General features: G+C 37.2%; 2 protein-coding genes and 2 long non-coding RNA genes across 4 annotated transcripts; all 4 read left to right on the forward strand.

The window, feature by feature from the left end:
* The first annotated feature begins 5,311 nt into the window (after window positions 1-5,311).
* On the forward strand, window positions 5,312-6,341 carry LOC124351323. The gene is made up of 3 exons (XM_046801936.1): window positions 5,312-5,481; window positions 5,540-5,674; window positions 5,745-6,341. The coding sequence occupies exons 2-3, from the start codon at window positions 5,654-5,656 to the stop codon at window positions 6,339-6,341; spliced, it is 618 nt and encodes a 205-aa protein (XP_046657892.1). The 5' UTR covers window positions 5,312-5,481; window positions 5,540-5,653.
* LOC124321189 lies at window positions 6,327-8,096 on the forward strand. Its single transcript, XM_046784091.1, has 3 exons — window positions 6,327-6,573; window positions 6,640-6,746; window positions 6,814-8,096. Exons 1-3 carry the CDS (start codon window positions 6,501-6,503, stop codon window positions 7,033-7,035), a joined length of 402 nt encoding a protein of 133 aa, XP_046640047.1. The 5' UTR covers window positions 6,327-6,500; the 3' UTR covers window positions 7,036-8,096.
* Window positions 8,097-8,699: 603 nt separating this feature from the next.
* LOC124326813 lies at window positions 8,700-9,677 on the forward strand. The gene is made up of 3 exons (XR_006915866.1): window positions 8,700-8,876; window positions 8,937-9,351; window positions 9,413-9,677. It is a non-coding gene; the product is annotated as an uncharacterized LOC124326813 (long non-coding RNA).
* A 65-nt stretch (window positions 9,678-9,742) lies between these two features.
* On the forward strand, window positions 9,743-10,745 carry LOC124328060. The gene is made up of 3 exons (XR_006916236.1): window positions 9,743-9,949; window positions 10,016-10,185; window positions 10,248-10,745. It is a non-coding gene; the product is annotated as an uncharacterized LOC124328060 (long non-coding RNA).
* The last annotated feature ends 10,661 nt before the right edge of the window (window positions 10,746-21,406 follow it).

The following is a 21,406-nucleotide window of genomic DNA, read 5'->3' on the forward strand; positions in this document are numbered from 1 at the left end:
GATTTCTTTTATATCAAGAGGTTATGGTGGAAGGTCAAGTGATAAATTTATAGTAGAAGATTCGGGATGACTTGAGAACCTTGACTTTGGGGACAATTGATACTGGCTGACCATGGTTTTTCAGTTCACGAAGCTGTTGGATTTCAGAATGCCGAACTTGGAATTTCTTCATTTCTCGGAAAACATAATCAATTGATTTTCATTGAAGTAAGAGGGTTCAGATAACTAGCTAGAGTGCGGGTTCATGTAGAGAGGGTTATTGATGCTGTTTCTCAAAGCTATTATATTCTTTAAAGTCCATTGAATTACCAATTCCTGTTAATTGATGAATGGACGGATTATGTCAATTTCAGTGAATCTGTGGCTCATAAATTAGTTTTGGTTCCGTGCGCATTGTACATCTCATGCCCATCTACTGTCCCATTTACCAATTGGCCTAAAATAATTTCACCTTAAAGTAAATAAACAGCACCGTTGCTCTTATTTTTCTTTATTGTATTGGTTTCTTTTACAGCAGGAAACAAGAATGAATTAGTATGTTAATTTACGCGAAACAGTTTTCTTGAGTAACATAAGATGCAGCAACAATTACTAGAAATATCACGAATGGGGCTTCGGCTTCGGGTAGCTCGACGAGAATCTGCATTTTCCTGGTTCTCTTTCTCTCGCTTCTCTCTATTTCTCTTCTCCTAAGCTCGTGTAAAACCAGCCTCCTTTTTACAAGCATCACAGCTCGATAATTTGGTTATTTTGGTTAAAGATGGAAAATGATCACGCATGCATTTCACATGAAATATTTTTCGCTTACAATTTGAATTCGAACATGAAACAACAGAAACAATAATAGGTTCTTGTGTTTGACAATAACAGGGTATGTCAGGATTGTTTGCAGAAACAATTTGGGCAGTTTATAATAATGATTTTTACAGAAATACCCAGCGAGGATCTAAGGCATGATAATGTTGAGGAAATACTCTTTGACCTTCCGGATTGCAAAACCCTCCATGAAATCTATGTCGTATGGAACTGAAACGTTTTCGAGATTCAATAGTTTTGTATAAGACGAAAAAGACAAAGCGAAATCCCGTTGTGTACATCTGCAATTGTACCTGAAGTATTGTACTATTGTATAATGAAGAGTAGAGAAAATTGATGTAATATTTCGTAGTACACAGCCACAAGTTTACCTCATAAAAATAATCGTGTCCCTTATTCATGTAGTACGGCTTATTTTCTTCACTAAATTGCAAGGGAGAGTTAGGTTATTCAATATCCTGCCTTACATCTGCCTGCCATACATCTCTAAGTGAAAGGGCACTTGATCTCAATCGTGCCAGTTCCTATGGTTGGTGAAATAAAGATTCCATCAGGTTAGGATGACAAGTAGGGCTCTTCCACATAGTGAAACCAATTCTTGCGAATTTATTTTTCAAATCTCTATCTTTATCTCTATCTTTGTTTTCAACTTCTTCATTTGCTTGTAATTTTTATATAAGGCTGAATTGTGGTGTGAATGTGGTGTGTGGTGTGTGTGAAGTAATTCTAATATCCTCTCTTCCACTTTTTCTGTCACTATCGATTCGGAAGACGATTGACGATATTCAGCATTGGACTTTGACGATTTTGAAACATTCATGGTTCTCAGCAATGTTGTGTAATAAGAGACTATATTTTCAATACAGTTTCATAGATCACTTATTTCGCACACACACCATTGATTGTGGAAAAAGCAGACAGCGTTTTTGACACCCCTTCCCTGTATTACTTTGTGATTTAGTTTGAGTAGTAGGCACAACTGAAAGTAATACAATTATGTGTAAAACATTAAGTGAATTGTTAAAAAATTATATCAAGGTCTAACCTTTCGTTGTACTATTTCCAATTGTGGCACTAGAAGGCTTGCTTGCTGTACTACTAGCTTTATTTGTTTTACTTTTTAACCTACCTGAAAAGAAGAGGAATAAAATTATATAACAACCACAAAAATTGTCTCTTAAACACGAAAAAAAATAACTTTAGGAAATTTGAGTGGTTCGACAACTGTCATTGGTTTGACTTTTTGCTTTTTGGAAGAATATCTCTGACGAAAGCTGTGCATAATTAAAATGATTCTTTTACGAGGAGTTCTATTTTTTGCCAAGCGAAATATGAGAGGAGGTACTAAAAAGTCATTTTAATACGGATAATAGGCACTCATCCAACAGTGGAGCTACTAAATGAATTCAATAATGAAACAATGAGATTGGCTCAGCATAGATTAAGTTTTCTGGTCAAATATAATTACAAGTTTTTAGTTTTGAAATCCGCATGTGTAACTTTGCTCGAAAGGAGGCGTCAGTTCTCAAAAAAAAATCAGTCAATTAAAAAAATGTATATGCAAGGATAAATTAGTCGTAAACGCCTTTCTGATCGCATCGCTCACACAGAAAATATCCAGTATGACCAGTAATAACTTTAAGAAATGCTCTAGCAGGTGCATCACACACGAAGGAAGATACCTCAATTGAATAACAAATTTCTTCGAATTGAAGGCATTCACTTTGTAAAGCTATCAGTTCTTCTAGATATGGTTTTAGATAATATTTGAGAATTGGTGGCTTTCCCTTACCAATAAAAAGACTGACAACAAATGGCCGGTTATCAATGTATTTTTATTACTCTTGATTCCTTGTTTATCATTCCTTTTTCTAAATTGAACAGAAAACCTTTTTTAATGAGAAGTGATGAAAATGCTTGCTTTGTATAGGAGGATTATTTTTTTAAAGAATAGTTATTGGAAAGGTTGGTATGACGTGCCCTAACTTTTTTATAGGTTTTTGCTACTTCTCCTAGGCCACTAAGAGAAAGTTTCTTTCTTCCATATAGCAGTGCAAGTTCTTTTACAATATCATCCTTGTCAACTAGATATCCCAGGGAATTTTTAGAAGTAGACTACTTATTAATGCGCTTCAAAGCCGTTGCTAAAACTAAAACTGATCTTTGGTTAGAAAAGAAGAAATGGCAGTTGGTAAAAAAAAACATTTCAAATAGGCGGTCAAGCAACGAGCTGATCGAAGTTGATATCATTGACGAAAACACTAACTCTGAGCAAAAGACAAGAGGAAAAAGTAATCGGAGATTTAACGGAATGGAAGACAAATACAATAATCCATCGTTGATAGCCAGACCAACTAAGTGTTCAAAATTAGATGTTGTGAAAAATTCCACTGTTCTTGCTGTAGTCCCCAATCTACATGTGAAATCCGTTTCTCGGACGTATTCACAAAAACTAATAAGGATGTAAATGTGTTTGTTAATTAAAAATAAAAGATAAACTTGAATAATTGTTTTCTTAGTAGAATTTGGTATTTAATTATGATTTAACCTTGAGTTTCTATATTAAAAAGAGAAATTTCTCCCCATTTCCCTATGCTTTACGTGTTTTTTTATTGGGACAGTGTTCCGCAACTCCATCTCACGAGGTAGCCCCAATCGTCCCCGAAGCTCCATTGCAGTAGGTGGTACTCCTTCTTTACTTCATGATTCTCGCACCAAACAATTGTTCTTTGATAGAATCTTCGTCCACGCAATCCTAATGAGCCCATTCATATCACTTTTTGCATTGAATATTTGAATCAAAGGCGAATTGCTCTTTAAATAGGGCTCTTGACAAACTAAACATCAATATTCCTGATCGTCTACGTTAGGCCCAATAGTCTTAGTCCATTTTTTTCATTTTGCTTTCTTCGGTACAGTTCTCTTGGTAGAATTCTTTTGTTGATCTAACAAATTTTTTTAACTTTCTCTACAGTCTTCACAGCAGCGGCAAACTACTTAATTTGGCCCTTTTCAGTAGTTTAAAACTGCTGTATTAATAAGTAGTTTAGGAAAAGTGTGATTTATCCTACTTAACTCGGATATTGCCTACTGAATGGTGATTCTTTCAATTTATTATTGTTAAAATATTTAAATTTGAACATGAAGTTTAAAACAAAGTAGTTTACCCAAATTTAAGTACTACTAAGTTCTGAAATGCCTACTTATTTCAAATTTTATTTTTTTTAAATATTTTATTAGTATTATAGCAATCCAGTAGTTAACACTTCTAAACTACTTAAATTCATCATACTTATTTTATTTGTTATATTGCAGTTCAGTAGTTTGACTACTAAACTACTTAAATTATTCATACTTAAATTTGAAAAACTACTTTTTCCCGTTATCGATTGATAAGCTAAGAATTGATTTGTGGACTTGGTAAAAAATACTCAAAATTATTTTGTTTTGATCAGGAAGCAGACTACGAGACTAGCAGACTACACAGTACACACCAGCAATGTATTACACACTTCACTTGATGACTTCATTCATCGTTATGTCAAATTCTATGCAGTGTTCGATTTGTAATTTGTTTATAAGGATAGATAACCCCAGCCTCGCTGCATTCTACCAGCACGTGAAGCATGAACACAGCCATGTATCCCCTTTTCACGTTGTGTGCAGGCATCCTGGCATTGTTGGAGATGTTATCGACGAGGTATTATTTGAAACTGGTTATGTGATCCCATTTTTAGATTCCCTCCAGCAATTTATTAGTATTAAACTATTAAAGAGGTCTACGAAGCGGTAATGATAAGCTTTGAATCAAAATTTCTAACTGCTGGTAATATTAACACTACTACGGAAAATTTAAAAACGTTTAGTTGGTAAAAAAACCTAAAACATTTACCATCGGAAACTGTTGTAATAAAATAACTGTTGTAAAAGTGGTTTAGGGCAACAACGTTGGTTCTGCGTTGAGGGGGAAAACCCGTACGAATTGTTTAGCTGGGTCTCTGAACGACTAGCTAAAAAATAGCTTTACGTACGTAGGTTGGTCATAACTATCTTTCTTTAAGTTACATTACAGCTGAACGGGAGCAGCCTCGTTCCTACCAGCTAGCTTAAACCTGTTGATACTAGACTGCTTGCGTTCAGCAGTAATTTAACCATGTGTAGGTAGTAACGACCAGCCTATGTACGTTAAGCTATTTCGAGCTAGTCGTTCGACTTATAAAATTTATCTAATTTGCGCAGCAGTAAGTTTTAGCTAAGGGTAGCTAGTAGCGACCAGCCTTTGTGCATAAAGCTATTTTTAGCTAGTCGTAGGGTACCGAATAAAATTTTTAGTCAGAGCCCTCTGTTTGAATAAACATACATTTTTATGTATATAGAAAATTTGGCCATAATTGATGGCCACCTATCTTACAACGTGTCAACGTTGGAGGCTAATTAAAGCAAAATTTTGGAGTGGAATAAGCACTGGCTGCTACTGTTAATTTTATTTTAAAGAGAAAGAACCTTCTCGATACTTAAAACGAAAATGGGGAGTTGAAGAAGCATATTTGGATCTGCAGCTACATATTGAAGGAACAAATAGAACTGTCTATCAGTGATGTTGCAGAAAACGAAGTTCAACAGCTACAACAATTGATAAGTCCGTTGGAAAGTCTGCCGCCTGAGGTAACATCAATTATTTGCAAGATTTTGCTATAATGAAATTATTTTGTTTAATTGTAAGGTAATTGACTTGCCTTATGATACGTGTGGAAATACTGGAGACACTGACATTGACATTGAGGCTTCCAATGCTGATGACGAGTTATTTGGAAGCAACACTTACGAAGAAGAAGATATGGATGATTACATTTTTATAGTAAAATGTGTTGTTAGTTTATTTTTTGTTGATATCTCACATTCTAATACCATAAAATTGAATGTTATAGGAAGGCCTGAAAGATTGTGATCGTGGCAATTACCTTGCTTTAGTTTGCTTGGCATATAAACTGAAACATAGACTATCTAATGCTTCGTTCAAGGATCATCTGAGAATTCTGAAATTGTTTACTGGATCAACTGTCGAAGAAATGACAAGTGCAGCCAAGTGTGCCGAAAAATATGAGAAGGTTATACAACCAACTAAGAAGATCTTTGTATGCAATGAAAAAAACTGCGATACTGTACTGAAAACTGGTGCCGATGGTGTACCTTTAGCTTCACAGCCATGTGGCCATCGCTTTAGCAAGGAAACAAAAAATTGCTATTTTTTAGTGCTATCTATCGAGCAACAAATTCAGTATTTGTTGGAGAGTGGCGCAGCTAAATGGTTTGATAATAAGCAGAACCACTGTGACGGTAAAACAAAAGGATATATTCAAACTGGAGACTTGTATCGAGACAAAGTTAGAATCACTGATGAGCTCATCAGTTACATAACTCTGCAACTTAACACAGACGGAGCTGAGTGTCACAAAAAAAGCAAATTTACCTTTTGGGCATTTATGGGAGTACCTAACGAACTCCCTTACTGGTTAAGAAGATAAAATATTCTCTTATTCGCCTTATGGTACGGTAACAAAAAGCCCCCAAGTGGACCTTTCCTTGAAGCCTCAATATCGGAACTCCAGCAGCTTGGGACCAAAGGAGTGCAGTTCAATCAACGAACTTATTTGGTGAAGCCATTAATTCTCACAACAGATTCCATGGCACGCAGTGTTTTTCTAAATGGTTCCACTTTCCGAGGAGAGTGTGGATGCGATTTTTGTCTTAATCCTGGTAAGAATTCATTCATATGTGCGTGATTGAAATCTTCTAAAATTGTTTCATTATTTTCCTTTGCAGGAGAGATGGTTAAAATTGGCCGTGGAAGTACAAGAGTGTACCCCGAACCGACCTCAAATCCTACTTTTACACCGAGAACTATTGAACAGCACGAACGTGATCTGATGGTATTTCAATTTAATACTGTTATTTACAAGATGTACATTCCTATATCGAATTTGTATGTTCATACAGACTGTTCTGGGTAACGGCCCTTCTCCATTTTTGGCTCTTTTGGATTTTGATTACGTCGAGGCGCAAGTACCGGATTATCTGCATTGTGTCTGCCAAGGAGGAATTAAGTTTCTGGTGGACTTATGGACTTTGACCAAATATTTTAAACAACCTTGGTACTTGGATGAAAAAAAAAACAAAAATTTTAGATGCTCGTCTGAAGCAAATGAAGCCACCTTATGAGATAACACGGACGTCCAGCCCATTGTCTGATAGAGGTCAGTGGAAAGCATCCAACTTCAGAGCTTTTGCTTTGTACTACTTCACAGCGCTTGAAGACCTCCTGCCGAAGGTGTATTTCGATCACTTTCTGTGCCTCATATATGGAATTCAAATCTTGTTACAAGAGGAGGTAACAGTTAACCTCGTTCAAGAAGTGGATTTCCTTTTTCAACACTTTGTTCGTGAAGCTGAAGTTTTATATGGACATCAAAACATGCGTTTCAATTTCCACTTGATAACGCATTTAGCTCGTGCTACGCTAAATTGGGGATGCATTTGGAGCTGGTCGACCTTCATTCCAGAGTGGTTCAATGGCGTTTTGGTGTCATCGACTAATGGGACACAGTGCGTACCAGAGCAAATGGTGAAAAATCTTCTCATGAAAAAAGCTTTACGTTCGGATGCAATTACTCTAATGTTAAAGTACAACTTGCCGCAAAACGTATCAGTACTGCTTAAAGACTTTCTCAACATTTCTCACCATTAATTACTTAGTTCATTAGATATTGACTCGTCCGTCTTTAATTTGAAAGTTCTTGGAGTTCCGAAGAAAAAATTAGCATGCAAAGAATGCCAATCCGCGATTCAAAATTATTTCTCTTCCGTACGTGAGCTGGCGCCTTTAAACATCAAAAGCTATTACTCTTACAAAAGACTTCTTTTTGGAAAGAAAGCAATATTCACAACTACGAGTTACACTCGTTCACCAAAACGGATTAACTATTGCGCTTACATGAAAAATGATGTGTTCTTTATCATCACAGAAATTGTTTCCTTCAATTTGGAAGCTCATGATGCTACGGGAGAAGTTTTCTTACTCGGTCGAATCATGGGGTCCATCTCTAAAGAAAAGTATTCTCCCGCTCCAAAATGTTTAGAATCCCTACATTTTTGTAATTTACCTGGACAGTCTACAAAATGCGTTGGCTTGTCATCGACTCTTGTTGCATTCAGTGCAAGTGATATCATGAAAAAAGCTGTAATTGGATTTCGTAATTGCCTTACTGAAACTTACGTTGTAACTGCCCTACCCAATTCAGTTGAAACAGATTGAATACAGTAAATTTAAAATCTCCAAATGAAAATTGTTATTGTTTTCTTTTACTTTGCAATTTTTTACGGTAATTTCATTTTTACTCCATTTATTGCTGGTATTTAAAAAATAATCGAAAACACAATCTGGCAACGCTCAGGTATTTCCAGCTACCATTATTCTAGTTCACTTTCGTCTCCATGACGCGTTTTCTTTTTCGACGTGTGAAGTAGTTTATAGTTTTTACTTATCAGGAATCGTTTTCCTAAAAATATTGGAAAAATGGGAAACCCCACAATTTACGTTCTCGTTTCCTTTAAAAAAGGTAAAACAGAGCTAGGTATTGGGCCTATGGATTCCATAGCCTTTCCCAAAACATTCGTGTCGCTTCCAAACCTTGAAAACAAGATTCGCATGCTCAAAGAGTTCATTTCTGGGAAGACTGATGTTGCTTTAAAGTAATGGTACATTTAAACTAAATGTCGTAAAGTTGTATTAAATCATGTTTGTTTAGGTTCCCCAAGCACAGTGCTTCAGGTGAAGACCCTTTTTTTCTTTTTAACTTTTTTTGACTTTTTCATTTTAACAGAAGACATGGAGGTGTTAGAAATAACTCGTGATGCAATGATGAAATCTAAACCAAAATCTGCACGCTCCACCAAAATCTTGCACTCAACTCCAAAATCCCAAGTGGCCCCCAAACCTGTTGCTTCTGTTTCATATGCCAAGAAGTCTTTGCCTCCAACAGTTGGGAATACTTCAAATTCAGGTTTCTTTTAATATTTCTTTTTTCGCAAAGTGTTTGCTATACTTAATCTTTTATTCATAGAACCCATAGATAACAACAAGAGAAAAACAACGAAAACAAATCCATCAAGAAGCAAAGATCAAGCAATCAAACCAACAGCTGATGAAGTCAGTGATTTGGGTGTTAGTGCTCTACCATCATCTGAAAGCGAAGAATCAGACTCTGGTAATGAAGAAGTAGATTGGTTGGCTCCATCTCCTCCTCCTCGTACCCGCAACAAAATCCCCCGGACTGATGTAGTAATTATTAAATCTGTGTTTATAATCACTGGCATGCATGAGTAAAGATTTGTTTATATGTACAGGATCGCTGTATTGGTGGCAGTGCCTCAAGTAATTGTTCCGTTCACTCGGCCGTTCATCGCAATCAAGTTATTCTGACTCCTCCAGTATCTCGGTGTAACACGCCATCATCTTTCCGAACTCCAAGTAGAGAAGTAAATGCAAAACGCGTGGTTTAACAAAAACTTATTCATTAATTTCTATTTTGTTATGAAGGAGTTTTCGAAAGACTTGCAATCTTTGAATAATGAAGCATCTCATCTGGATGATAGTAATTGCAATGACGAAAACAGTCAGGAGGCTCAGATCATTGGACAGTCAAATTCCCTTCAAGACATTGAGGAAGAAAATTCTTTTTTCAAAGAACAGTTGAATCAAAGCTTGATTGATTACGAACATATGAAAGCTGAATACGAAAGGAAACTACTTGAAAAGGACGAACTTATAAAGAGTTTACGTGATGATAACCCATTAGTACTAGCACAAAGTAGGGTTAAGACTGACATCTATTCAAGGTTGTAAATTTTAATTTGATTTTATATTTTAAATGGCTCTAAGGGAATCTGTGTTGTTGCTGGACACCGCTCTGGCTAATTTGCCATCAAATAGCCGTCAGTCTGTAGCAGTAAACGCTGCTAATAGTGCAGCTCCTTTGCGTTCAATGGTGAAACTTCATGAAGATTTCAACATAATGATTAATCCCAGCGCGCTCAGATTGGCTATGTCGTACGGAAAATCAGGAACTACGACCAAGTAATTTCAAACGTAATTTAACAAATTTCTCTCAGCCCATTTTCTCATTTTCCCATTTTTTTTCAGGGAAATGGGAAAGATGGGGGCGACTATAATGGAGGCTTTTTGGGATAAGGCGTTCATGGCTTCACACTCCCTATCTGGTCGCAAAGCACCGAGCGATATGAACGACCCTATTTAAAAAAAATTGCCAGCAAAGCCGGCTATTCCAGCCGATGCAAGAAATGCAATCATACGTATGACAAACTTAATTAATTCGACATGATTTCATCTCTCATTATTTCCTATCTATTTACAGAATTCACCATGAAATTTTGAGAGAGCAAGCACAACATGAGAATTCCGGCTACCACGGTTAACCCTCTAATAAGTCAAAAATTACTCACCGAGCACAGCTCTGTGAAAAAAGCGTTAAACGACGACGGATCTGCTGTGGATGAACTAGTAGCAAAATAAAAAATGTCGCGTACTTATTCCTTTTGCAGCTTGTAGAAGGAGGGATGGAGTCCCTCTACAAGCTGCCATTTAATGTGCCTTATTGTTTCCCTCATCAACTTAGCAATATGTTTGCTGTTACACCCCTCTACAAGCTGCCAGTTATGTGCCTTATTGTTTCCCTCCAACTTAGCAATATATGTTTGCTGTTACATCCCTCTACAAACTGCCAGTTACGCGCCTTATTGTTTCCCTCGTCAACTAAGCAATATGTTTGCTGTTAAACTCCATTTTTGTCATGCTGTATAACCTAGTCTTTGCATTTTAATCTCGTCGTCAAATACAAAGAAATTTGAACTCATTTTTGTATGTGACTAATTCTAGGTATGCAATAGGAAGAATATACTAGGTAATTCTAAGTATAAAATAGGAAGAATATACTAGCTTAAGGTTTGCTTGTATTTAGTAGGCTAATAAATCATAGCTGTCCTATAGCTGCTAAACAGCCAGCTTTTTTCCCCTGCTAATGTTAAGTTTAATCTAACCCTGAAATTCCATGCTGTTTTTTTTAAATTGTAACCTAGAAGCAGCTAGCTTTACCCCCCTAAATGGATAGCTGTAATTAAGCTAAAAATCAGCTTGCCGTTTCGTACGGGAATTTGTACCACTAAACCAAAATAACCCATCTGTTCTCATTTTCAGCGTCACTGTCCTCTCATCATTTTACCTTGCTTTAACGCTCTGCACGTCAGATATTGTAGTCATAGAAGGTCAAGAGAACTCTTGATTAAATTCAAATCATTGACAGAGCCTGTCCATGTAAAAAAATTGTACTACCCATTTACAATCCTTTAATACCTGACCTGGTAGTTTTAAAAGAACTGTTGTTCAAAGAAATGTTTGCTGACAATTCCATTTTTTCTCTCGGTGGTAATTTGAACACACGCGTAGAAGATGTTTTAATTATGAAATTGATGTGGATTCGTCTGAAATATTTCTTGATCTTGAACAAAATGTTCTTGTAAAGCTGGAACAAACTGAAACGAGTGATTTCATTATTTCATTTTACTGTGGATGAGGTAGTTAAAGTTAGAAGTCTGAAACGAAAAAACAATAAGAATGATGATTGCTGCTCAGAAACAACTAACGAATCTCCATAATAAGGCAGCACTGATTTTGTCTATTCATGTTTAGATTCAAATGCACAGTAAGCTTTATAAAACAAGAAACCAAAGTGCATGGACAAAATCAGCAGCAAGGCAGCAAGAGTTGCTGAAAGGTCAAAAATTCTTGATTCAAGTAAGTATTAATTAAAAAATCCTGTTTGTTTCAAAACCTAAAACTGTTAATTGAAATTTGTTCCTAAAATAGGAATCAATGGTGACGATGTTGACAAGCAGCCAAAACATCACAGTCAGCTCATAAGTAAACTACACCATACTGTTGATGGTATTCATTTTTGACTATTATAAAAAACCTATGCTTTTTCATTTAACATAAGCTTTTTATATGTAACAGGTGATGATGGTGCTAATTTTGTGCTAAAGGAAGCAGTTGACAAGCAGCTGGATTATGCTGGTAGTCAGTTGATCCATCTCACACCTCATTTTCCCAGTGATGGTAATTGTGACGACTAGTTACTATATATTAATTAGGCCTATCATTTGCTTTGAGCTATTAATATGATCTTAACACAATTTGTTTTTTGAATATCAGTTGACCATGGTGATCTAGTGCCAAATGCAGAAGTTAACCGACAGCTTGAACATTGTAGTCAAAGAAGAACGAAAGTGCAAAAATAACGTCGAATATGAAAATATCTCGTTTACATACACGAGTAATAGCCTGTTATTATGTACAGTATGGTCCAAAAAAATCCGAACACCGATTTCATTTTGAAAGCCACCTACCCACATTGCGGGAAACTATGTTTCACTTTTGGTCCTAATTTTGGGGGGCTAGGAACAAAGCGAAGACAAGAACCTTTGGTCCCGAGTTCAAATCACGGCATCTCCAAAAAATGGAATCTTGTTTAATTGACAATCAAATTGTCGTTTTTCATTACTTCTTTAATTAAATGATAGGAAAATAATAGGAAATGATTAATAATCGCGAATGATTTCATTGACGTCACGACGTTCGCTCAAAATTGACTTGCATGAGCCAGCCTGTCTGGTTTCATTCATGATTTTTTTTTGGGGGAAAGGCATGACCGGTGGCTAAATGAGCCTATTACTCCTTTTTCTTCTTTCCCACCTTTCGCTTTGTTCTTAGCCCCCAAAATTAGGACCAAAAAGCCTAACATAGTTCCCGCATGACTGATAGGTGGCTTTTAGGTTGTTCGGATTTTTTTGGACCATACTGTATAGGGGACACATAATTATGAAAAGCCACTGGAGTGGATTGATATGAAATGTTACAGGAAGTCCAAGGTCTATGTAAAAATAAACACAGCTGGAATGTTCACAATGCAATTCCAAACCATTGATAATTAAAGAAGAAACAAAAGGAAAACAAAAGTAACAAAACAAAAATTCAACAGATTTGACTAGATACCAATGTCAACATAATTTGCCACGATACTCATCAACCAGAGTAACGTAGAATGTTGTCGTTTTTTTGCAATAATTAGTTTTTTCAAGCAAATATTTAGAAAAAAAAAATTATTATTTGACAATGATTGGAACCGGAATATAACGATTTAGACAACCAACCGACTAAACATCTCGGCGCCTTCTTCAGAGAGAAGCGGCAACGGTTCATTTTGATTCGTCGTTTTGGGTAGTGAACAACCGAAACGGATGATTGTCATTTTAGAAGTTGAAGAATCTTTATCGGAATTAACCGATGAAGGTTCGTTTGGCTCTGACTGCTGGTTGCTGTCAGCGGATGGAGTAGCCGGCGGCAACGAACGTCGGAGACGGGCGGGCGGACGCGGACTTCGTACGGCGACGAGTAGACGTCGTTTCCGAGAGCAGCGGACGATTTCGGCGGAGTCTTGACGGGTTTCCCATTGGTCAATTTCGTCGGCAATTTGAATTCGCCGCGCATAATATTCTCCCACACTTGTATAGGCGCTGGTCCTGGCGGATTTGTAACAATGATGTAATATATCGTCCGTTCTTGAAAGTGAAAAGAGACAATAGAGACAGAGAGAAAGAGAAAGAGAGAGAAGGCTTTACAGTACAGAGGGAGGGGTCATTCAACTAATTTTCTAAATGGTCTTGGTCCCGCAGCGAGCCGGCTCTTTTAATGGCCCGATTTGTCTCTGACACACGGATATAATTGCGCCGTTTTTTTACAACCCCAGTGTGTGTGATTGTACCAGTGAAACTGTCTAGTTTTGTTTTTAATGGTACATGTACGATCAGTAATTTGCATCTTAGAGGAGTCGATCGCTGGAACGCAGAAACAGCAAAAAGAGTGGGGACAATGATTCGGTTCAACGTCTCACGTAACTTCCATTCTACTTTTAAAGGAGTCGCCCTATACGTGAAGATGAAGAAGCTGTTAAACAATCAGCCGCAATCAGCTTGGAGGAAATTTAGCTATCAGGATTATTGATAATGTGTGGATTTTGAAGTTAATAAAATTGTTGTAATAATAGACCCGAGAAATCGATGTTAACAAAATGAATGATTCCAGTAATTCCAGTAATTCCAGAATTGGCCAATGGTTTTTTTTCTTATTAAAAAGTAGCTGCTTATCAATGTTAAAAAGGTATAAGAATCCGATGTATCACGTATTTCCTGTTAAATGCAAGCCGCAAATGCAACAATCTGAAGACAAAACAGCAAGATTTAGTATTTGCCATAGTCAACTGGCACGCCACGACAGAGGTCAATTTCTTTCGCTGATCCATTTATTTGTCTGAATACTTATCAAGCTTTGTCGAATAATTGGTAATTCAGTAGACTAGTGTCAAGTGAATCGGCTGGTGACGATGGCGTCACACCAATTACATGGGAATGCGGCCGCCGCAATTGCAATCGGAGTCGTTGTCACATTCATTGTGTCCGTGATGGGTCAATCAGACCAGAGGAGCTGTTCTAGGAGGTTAAGTACCGGTACGTAATAGGTTGGGTACGCAAAAGAATCATTCCAATCTTGAAAATTCTTTTTTTTGTTTGTTTTTGGTTTAAGATGGTTGTCTCCACGGATGGCGAAATCCGTTTCCTTTGCAATTACCCAAAATGTCAGCAAAATCGACTCGTCCAACTGTTTCTCTATCAGCACCGAATTGCTTTACGTCGGAGAAGGACCAAGAGACCCACCAGTTCAGCCCCAGATAATCTTTTCATTAAAGGCTTAAAGCTCAAAGGCACTGGCCGTACATGGGTGGTTGACTTAAAGTGACCGCACTTTGTTTTCACCTCCCACATCATGAGAAAAGTCGCTCTTCCCAAACGGAACGCAACGGAAAATCAACAGTCCTGGCGGTGCAACATGAAAAATGAAACGAATTATTCATGGGAAAAGATATAGAGACCTAACCTAATTTGTGACAGTGACGGTACTTAATACTTAATAGAGATTGAAAAGGTGACGCAAAATTCATAAATTCGTCTCTAAATTAACACCCGCAGCTTTGAAGAAAGAAATGCCAATAACTAATGAAGACAGTGATTTCTCAGATGTAATTCTCTCATTACCGACTTCAAATTACGTCCCGGTATTCCTCGAGGTGGATTCGGTGAATTCCCAAAACTGCCACATTTGTCAGGCAGCGACAGCTATCTTTTACGCAATCTCCTCATTGGGATTTGCAGCTGTCTGGGCTTCATCATGATTGATGGTGTTGTTGTTTGCCTGGTTTGCCTATTGCATCGAAACAGGTATCGACTTTTATATTCTTTTAAAAAACGATTTGGTTCCAATTTGAGTACCGGTATTAACTTGAATTTATTTGTAATGACAAGGCCAAAGGGTGCAATACTCCCAAAGTAAAATAATAAAAAAATTCAAAGAAGAAGCCGTCAGGATTATTCGCAATAACATTTTTGGGGTTTTTGCAAAGTATTTTGAAATTTACCAATTAATTACTAGATTGAACTCGCTCGCCGTGGGCATAAATGTCTTTCGTTGTTTCATTTATTTGTCCGTAGGCCGTATTTGTTTGTAAAGCTATGTCAAGTCATTGTAGTCAAATCCGTTTGCTGATAAATTAATTGTTGTAATTGAATAACAGTGTAAAATGAATCGGCTGGTGACAATGGCAGTACATGGGAACGCGACTAAAAGATTAACCGAGATTAACCCAACCACAGACCTAGTTTTTGAGAGTGAAATTGTTTTTATACTTATTACTTAAGAATAAATAAACCCTCTTCACATGGTTGTGAAATGTCATTCTTTTAGAAAGCAATCCGCGTATTAACTTTAATCTATTTACAATATATGTAGGGCGCTAAGCGCCGCTAACCCCCCAAAATGAAAAAAGAAAAATAAACGATTAGAGAAAAATAGAAAAACAAACCAAAAATGAGAGAAAAAAATGTAGACATGGGGATCTTTATTTTATTATTATTTGTATAAAAGGAAGGTAAAAAAACGTTACGTAAAAGGGGAGTTTCCAGGTGAAAAAAAAGCTTTTGGAAAGAAATTTGTTTTTAAAAAATTCTAGCAAAGGACCCTAGACTTAATGATAAAAAAAAGTCCAAAGTAATGGTTTTCAGAATTAGCTGATATGTTTTTTCTTCCGATTCAGAAATTCAGACTATAGTAGTTACATCACTATAATTAGATGCTAAAGGATATGGAACATAAATGGATATGGTTTTTCCTGTCAAACGCAAGCCACAATGGGAACAGTATGATGATTAGTTAGCCAGATGTGGTGTCGTATTTACCACAGTCAGCTTCGCCCACCAGCCAGATGGAGGAACATTTCTTTCCTTGATACAATCATTTGTCAGTAGATTTATTCTTGCATAAATATGTAGGCCCTCAAATCGGCATAGTCAAATCACTTGGTTAAGTATTTATGTAGCGTCTGGAGTAACGTTATTCGTTTGCTGACGATGGTATCGCATCAATTAAACGAAGTCCAGTTTCACGGCATCGATCAGGCAGCGGGCAGCCCCAGGAATCTTTTGTGTCACCTCCTAATTGGAATTTGCGGCATTCTGGGCCTTGTTTTGGGGGTGTAATATAGTCTAGAGTCGAGAAAAAGCTGAGACCGTTCTGAAAATCAACAAGTGGCTAGGATGTTTAGGTATTTATATTCTTGTATGTCTCGGAGTATTGTCTTATGGCATCAATTTCTTCAAGGTACTGTTCTAAAACTGCAGGAGAGTAGCTGTTAATTAGAAATAAAGACGAGAGGAATCAGAAATCAATGACAACTAAATGTCTAATTCTAGAATGAGTCAGTGTGGTTTTCGATGAAGAGATGTAGATAAATAATAACAATACCATCGCTTATCAATGTAGGCCTAATAATTGACTAAGGAACCGCAATTCTTTCCTGTCAAGATTCGTTGTGATTGATGCCGCACTTCTTGGTTTATTGCAGCGATATGCAGTTTTATTCTTTTTTTGATTAAAAAATTCCGTTTAATTTCAGTATCAACTTAAAATTTATTTACAATATAGAGGGCTAGAACGACGGGTCCGTTACTCCTATATTTAAAAAACGATTAGAGAAAAATAGAAAAAGAAAACAAAAAGTCCAAGGAATGCGCAAGGAAATTTCCCCTTTTTATTTTTCAAATTTGTACGAAAGAAAGGGTGAGATACCTTACTTAAAAGGGGAGTTTCCAGAGCTTTTTGAAGGTCTTTTGTTTTTATCCTTACGAATCTAACAAGATTACGCAATGAAAAAGAAAGAAAAAAAATTGTATTTCGTAACTTACGAAGGTGTCGGGCGGCCATATTTCCATCTCTGCCGCATTCATCGTCGCTCATCAAAGTAGTCCAGTGCAAATGGAAAATGTTGACGAGCGCTAGAGCCTCTATTCCCATTCAAAAGAATAAGGACAACAACAACAATAGTGATGTGACGCCGACACTTTCCAGGTGGGGAGAGCTGCCTTGCTGCCGGTTGGCAGCTTGGTGGCAGCCACCCATCTGCGTCGACAGCATTCCACCTCCTATTACACCAGTCACACCCGAAATGGTAGTCCAGCAACTGGCCAAGAAAATGAGCTGCCGAGCAGGTCGTTGTAAAACATTTTTGGTTGGTTTTACGATTGAGAGTTTATTCATGTTTTTGGTTGCATTTTTCCAAAACGACATTTCCCACTTTCAAACCCCTTTTTCTGTTGTGCGTGTGCAGTCAGAACGGACACCGAAAACATGTTGCCGTTCACGTTTAGTTTGTTTGTTTGTTTGTTTTTGTTTTTGTTTTTGTTTTTTTTTTGGGGGGGGGGGAGGGAAACTCTTTGGTTTTCACGAATGCTGCTCAAGAATGCTGTCTATAAATAACAGGTTTTTCTCTAAGGCAATCGAATTCGAACTTTTGACAATTTTTTCGCCAATTTCGTGCTGGCCTGTTGTCTGTTGTTGACGGAATTAGTCGAATGCCAAGTGTAATGAATAAATATATGAATTTTCCACGTCATCTTTAAGCTTTTATTTTTTTTCTTTCTCTGTTGGGCGATTCATCAAACAAAATTTTTACGTGGCGGAGGGGAGTCTGATATATTCTTGCGGAATAAACAAACACATCAAAAAAGTTGTATAAAAAAGGAACTTTTAGGGTTAGGATAATCCTATAAAAGGGGATTTATGTGTACATATGCGGTGGCCGCGTTCCTTTATAAATGGTAACCCCCCTCTCTCTCTCTTACGTATTCTAAGATGAAGGGGGGAGAATTCCGTAATGTTTTTTTTATGATCTCCCTGGGTCGTGCTGATGCTCGCTGATCGTCGTGCTGCGCATGATCGCTGATGCGTGATTCAGTCAACCACGTCCAAATAAGTTTGGCCTTTTATTTCTCAACCAACACAGTAAATAGACTAAAGGGGGGAACAACAACAACAGAAGAGATAAAAATGTGAACAAAAAAAGAATTGGGGAAAAAATCTTTTTACAACTATTTTGATGGGTTTTCCACAGAGTCTTATGAGGCCAATAGATGAATGGACGCTGGCGTCCTGCTATATACACCCATCCATTCCTACCGTTGGGGAAGCAAAAAACAGCAACCGAACGCTGTATATTTTCAATATAAGTATAGTCTTTTTAATTGTGATAAGTTACTATATTATAATTAGACTATACTCTCGAGCTTTTTATTTGAGTTTAACACAAGCTTCTTATGGTAAGCAGATGACAATGGTGACCTAGTGCCCAATGCAGTTAACCAACATGTTGAACATCAACTGATTCTTTTCTAATGCTAGTAATTGTGATAAATGCTTACTACATATTTTTACCCTTCGTTGTTAAGCTATTCGTTTGAGCTTAACACAAGCCTTTCGATTTTATTGTTCATGCTGTGACTTATCGAATTGCACTCTTCCAGAGGTAGGATATGAAGAGTGGGAGATAAACCCATGTTCCGTATTATTTCATTTTGTGACAATTAATTGTGACTTCAATACAAATAGTATATTACTCACATCATTTTTTTATTAGTGCTTTCATTTCTTAAGATTAGTAGGCAGATTTTAAGTAGGTAAAAAAGATAAGTATGCACAAAAAAACAAGTATGGTGAAATAAAGTAGGAGTAAAAAAAGTATGAACGTCTCACGATTGAAATCTGTGGTAGAGCACAGTTATTTAAGGTTTTCTCCTGTTCAATTCCTTTGAAATCTAAAAGTTCGGAAATGATTCGATTTAACGTCGATTTCTAGAATTTCTTTGACGTCTGAAATATGTCTTCGAGGTCAGCGATTCAGGCGAAAGGGTGTCCACCAGTTTCGGCACTTTTTTTCGGCACTTGGATTTCGTCGTTTTCGGCACCCCATGCAAACCACACTTCCTCGATTATAAAAATTATTGTCCATTTCGGCACCCAATTTGACCGTTTCGGCACCAATTTCGATCGTTTCGGCACCGACTTCAACCTTTTCGGCACCAACTTTAACCTTTTCGGCACCCCATTTCAATTTATCGATTTATTCATGTCAATTTTTGTCAGGCCGCTAGGGGCGCTCTGACGGCTGACGGCTGTGGTACCCTCCCTCTTCCTGACGGCTGGAGCAACCCAACCCGTTCCTGATGGCTGGTCGACTACCCCCGACAGAGGCGCTGCGGCCTTATTGTTTTTTATTTGTTTCGTTTGACGTTTGTGTCAGTATACTTTCGTTCGTTCGTGTAGTGATAGTGATATGTTAATAGTGCTTTGTGTTTTGGATTATTTTGGATTACCTGTTTTCTTCGACATACACACGTTAAATTGTGAGTACTATTCTATTTTTTTATTTCATACGTTGTAATTTAGGAAAAAATAAAATTAATGCCCTGTATTTGTTTACATGACGGGGGCGTGAAACGAAAGTTCATAGTTAGACTTATAGTTATAATAATATTTAAAAAAAAACTCACTTGCAGATCACCCGAATTAGCGTATCTGCAGGATTACGGTATGCTCTTGTTAAACCTATCACAGAATTTTAATGTTGTTATTTGTTGTATGTTTATATTGTTATATGTTTTATTATTCATTTTACCTAACGATTTTATGTGTCGAAAAATGCACTGGGTCCAATGGAACCCACATCCAAAATCTAACACTCCTAAGAAAACTATAATTATATAAAATACAAATACAGAAACTATTTTAAAAATACCAATTTCATCTGTAGTTGGCAATGCATTCGGGCGGATGGGCCCATTGCCACTTGCCATTGCCACACGCCCACCACGCACAACCCCTCCAACTTTTCGACCACGTCCACCACGTACTAACACAGCGATGTACCATGGATATGACTGAAGCGTACTCCCAAGGATAAGGGAGATACAAACAGCATATCCATGGAATGCTTCATGTTTATCCTTATTTCCCCTTCCCCGCACGTACCATTTGTATGTCCCTTGAATATACCGGTTTGTGTATACACAGTATCCTTAATTAACATCCATCTTTGGATATGATTTCTGTCAGAAATTAAATTATAAAAGTCTACCCCGAGACTTGAACTACTGACCTTCAATTCCGTAGCTCACCTCTCTAACCATTTGACCAACTGTTCGTACAATTTAGGAACAAACGTTTGGGAGTAATGGAAATTGAGATATGTTTTAGCTTTTTCGTCCACTGTGTACCTAATATGGTTATACTGTGATGCACATTCTGTGTATGTACCAAATGGTATCACAACCAAATCATACCCCTGAGTATATTACTTTGATGTACAATCAGTATGTTAATGAATATACGCTGGTGGATCTACGATGAATAGTCTTTATTTGATCCCATCCTAGATCCGAATAAATTTATACCTACGCTATACTACCGCCCCACAATTGCGACCTGGATCTATCCATCCCATATTTATCTACATCTTACATAAAGAGGATGGGCCGTGTTAGTAGGGGTACTAACTTCCCTGAATCCTCGCCAAGCTCAAAATCGGCAAGCCGACTTGGCTGCTTTCTAACTCTGGTTGGTCTTTCCATTGCACTTAAGAAAAATCGACAGTGACACAAGAGCACGACGTAAAAGAACAAAGTGCGAAAAATTAGAGATACTAACGATAATTTAAACGATACCTGGTGGAATAAAATTTTGCGACGATGCCGAAACGGAAACTAAAACTGTAACAATTTGGGTTGTGGTACTAGACTATACGCAGAATAGGAAAAGGAAAAGAGTTTAAAAATGTGGTGTTAAAATTTTAGTTGGTGACAAAATTTTATTAAAATCCAATAAATAAATCTAATAATAAATACAATAAATACAATAGTGCCGAAACGGAAAAACATAGTGCCGAAATGGAAAAACATAGTGCCGAAACGGAAAAATATAGTGCCGAAACGGAAAAACACACACGCCTGGCAACCCTAAAAAAAACATGACGCCTGGAACTAAATCTGGCGGCGGTGCCGAAAAAGACAAACACAGTGCCGA

Source organism: Daphnia pulicaria, chromosome 1 (genome assembly GCF_021234035.1).
Source record: "Daphnia pulicaria isolate SC F1-1A chromosome 1, SC_F0-13Bv2, whole genome shotgun sequence".
NCBI lineage: Eukaryota > Metazoa > Arthropoda > Branchiopoda > Diplostraca > Daphniidae > Daphnia > Daphnia pulicaria.

Coding starts and splice junctions, on each gene's coding strand:
- LOC124351323 (XM_046801936.1), top strand. CDS start 5,654: ATGGATGATTACATTTTTATA. Junction 5,675..5,744: donor TGGATGATTACATTTTTATA/GTAAAATGTGTT, acceptor TGAATGTTATAG/GAAGGCCTGAAAGATTGTGA.
- LOC124321189 (XM_046784091.1), top strand. CDS start 6,501: ATGGCACGCAGTGTTTTTCTAAATGGTTCCACTTTCCGAGGAGAGTGT. Junction 6,574..6,639: donor CGATTTTTGTCTTAATCCTG/GTAAGAATTCAT, acceptor TTTCCTTTGCAG/GAGAGATGGTTAAAATTGGC. Junction 6,747..6,813: donor AGCACGAACGTGATCTGATG/GTATTTCAATTT, acceptor ATGTTCATACAG/ACTGTTCTGGGTAACGGCCC.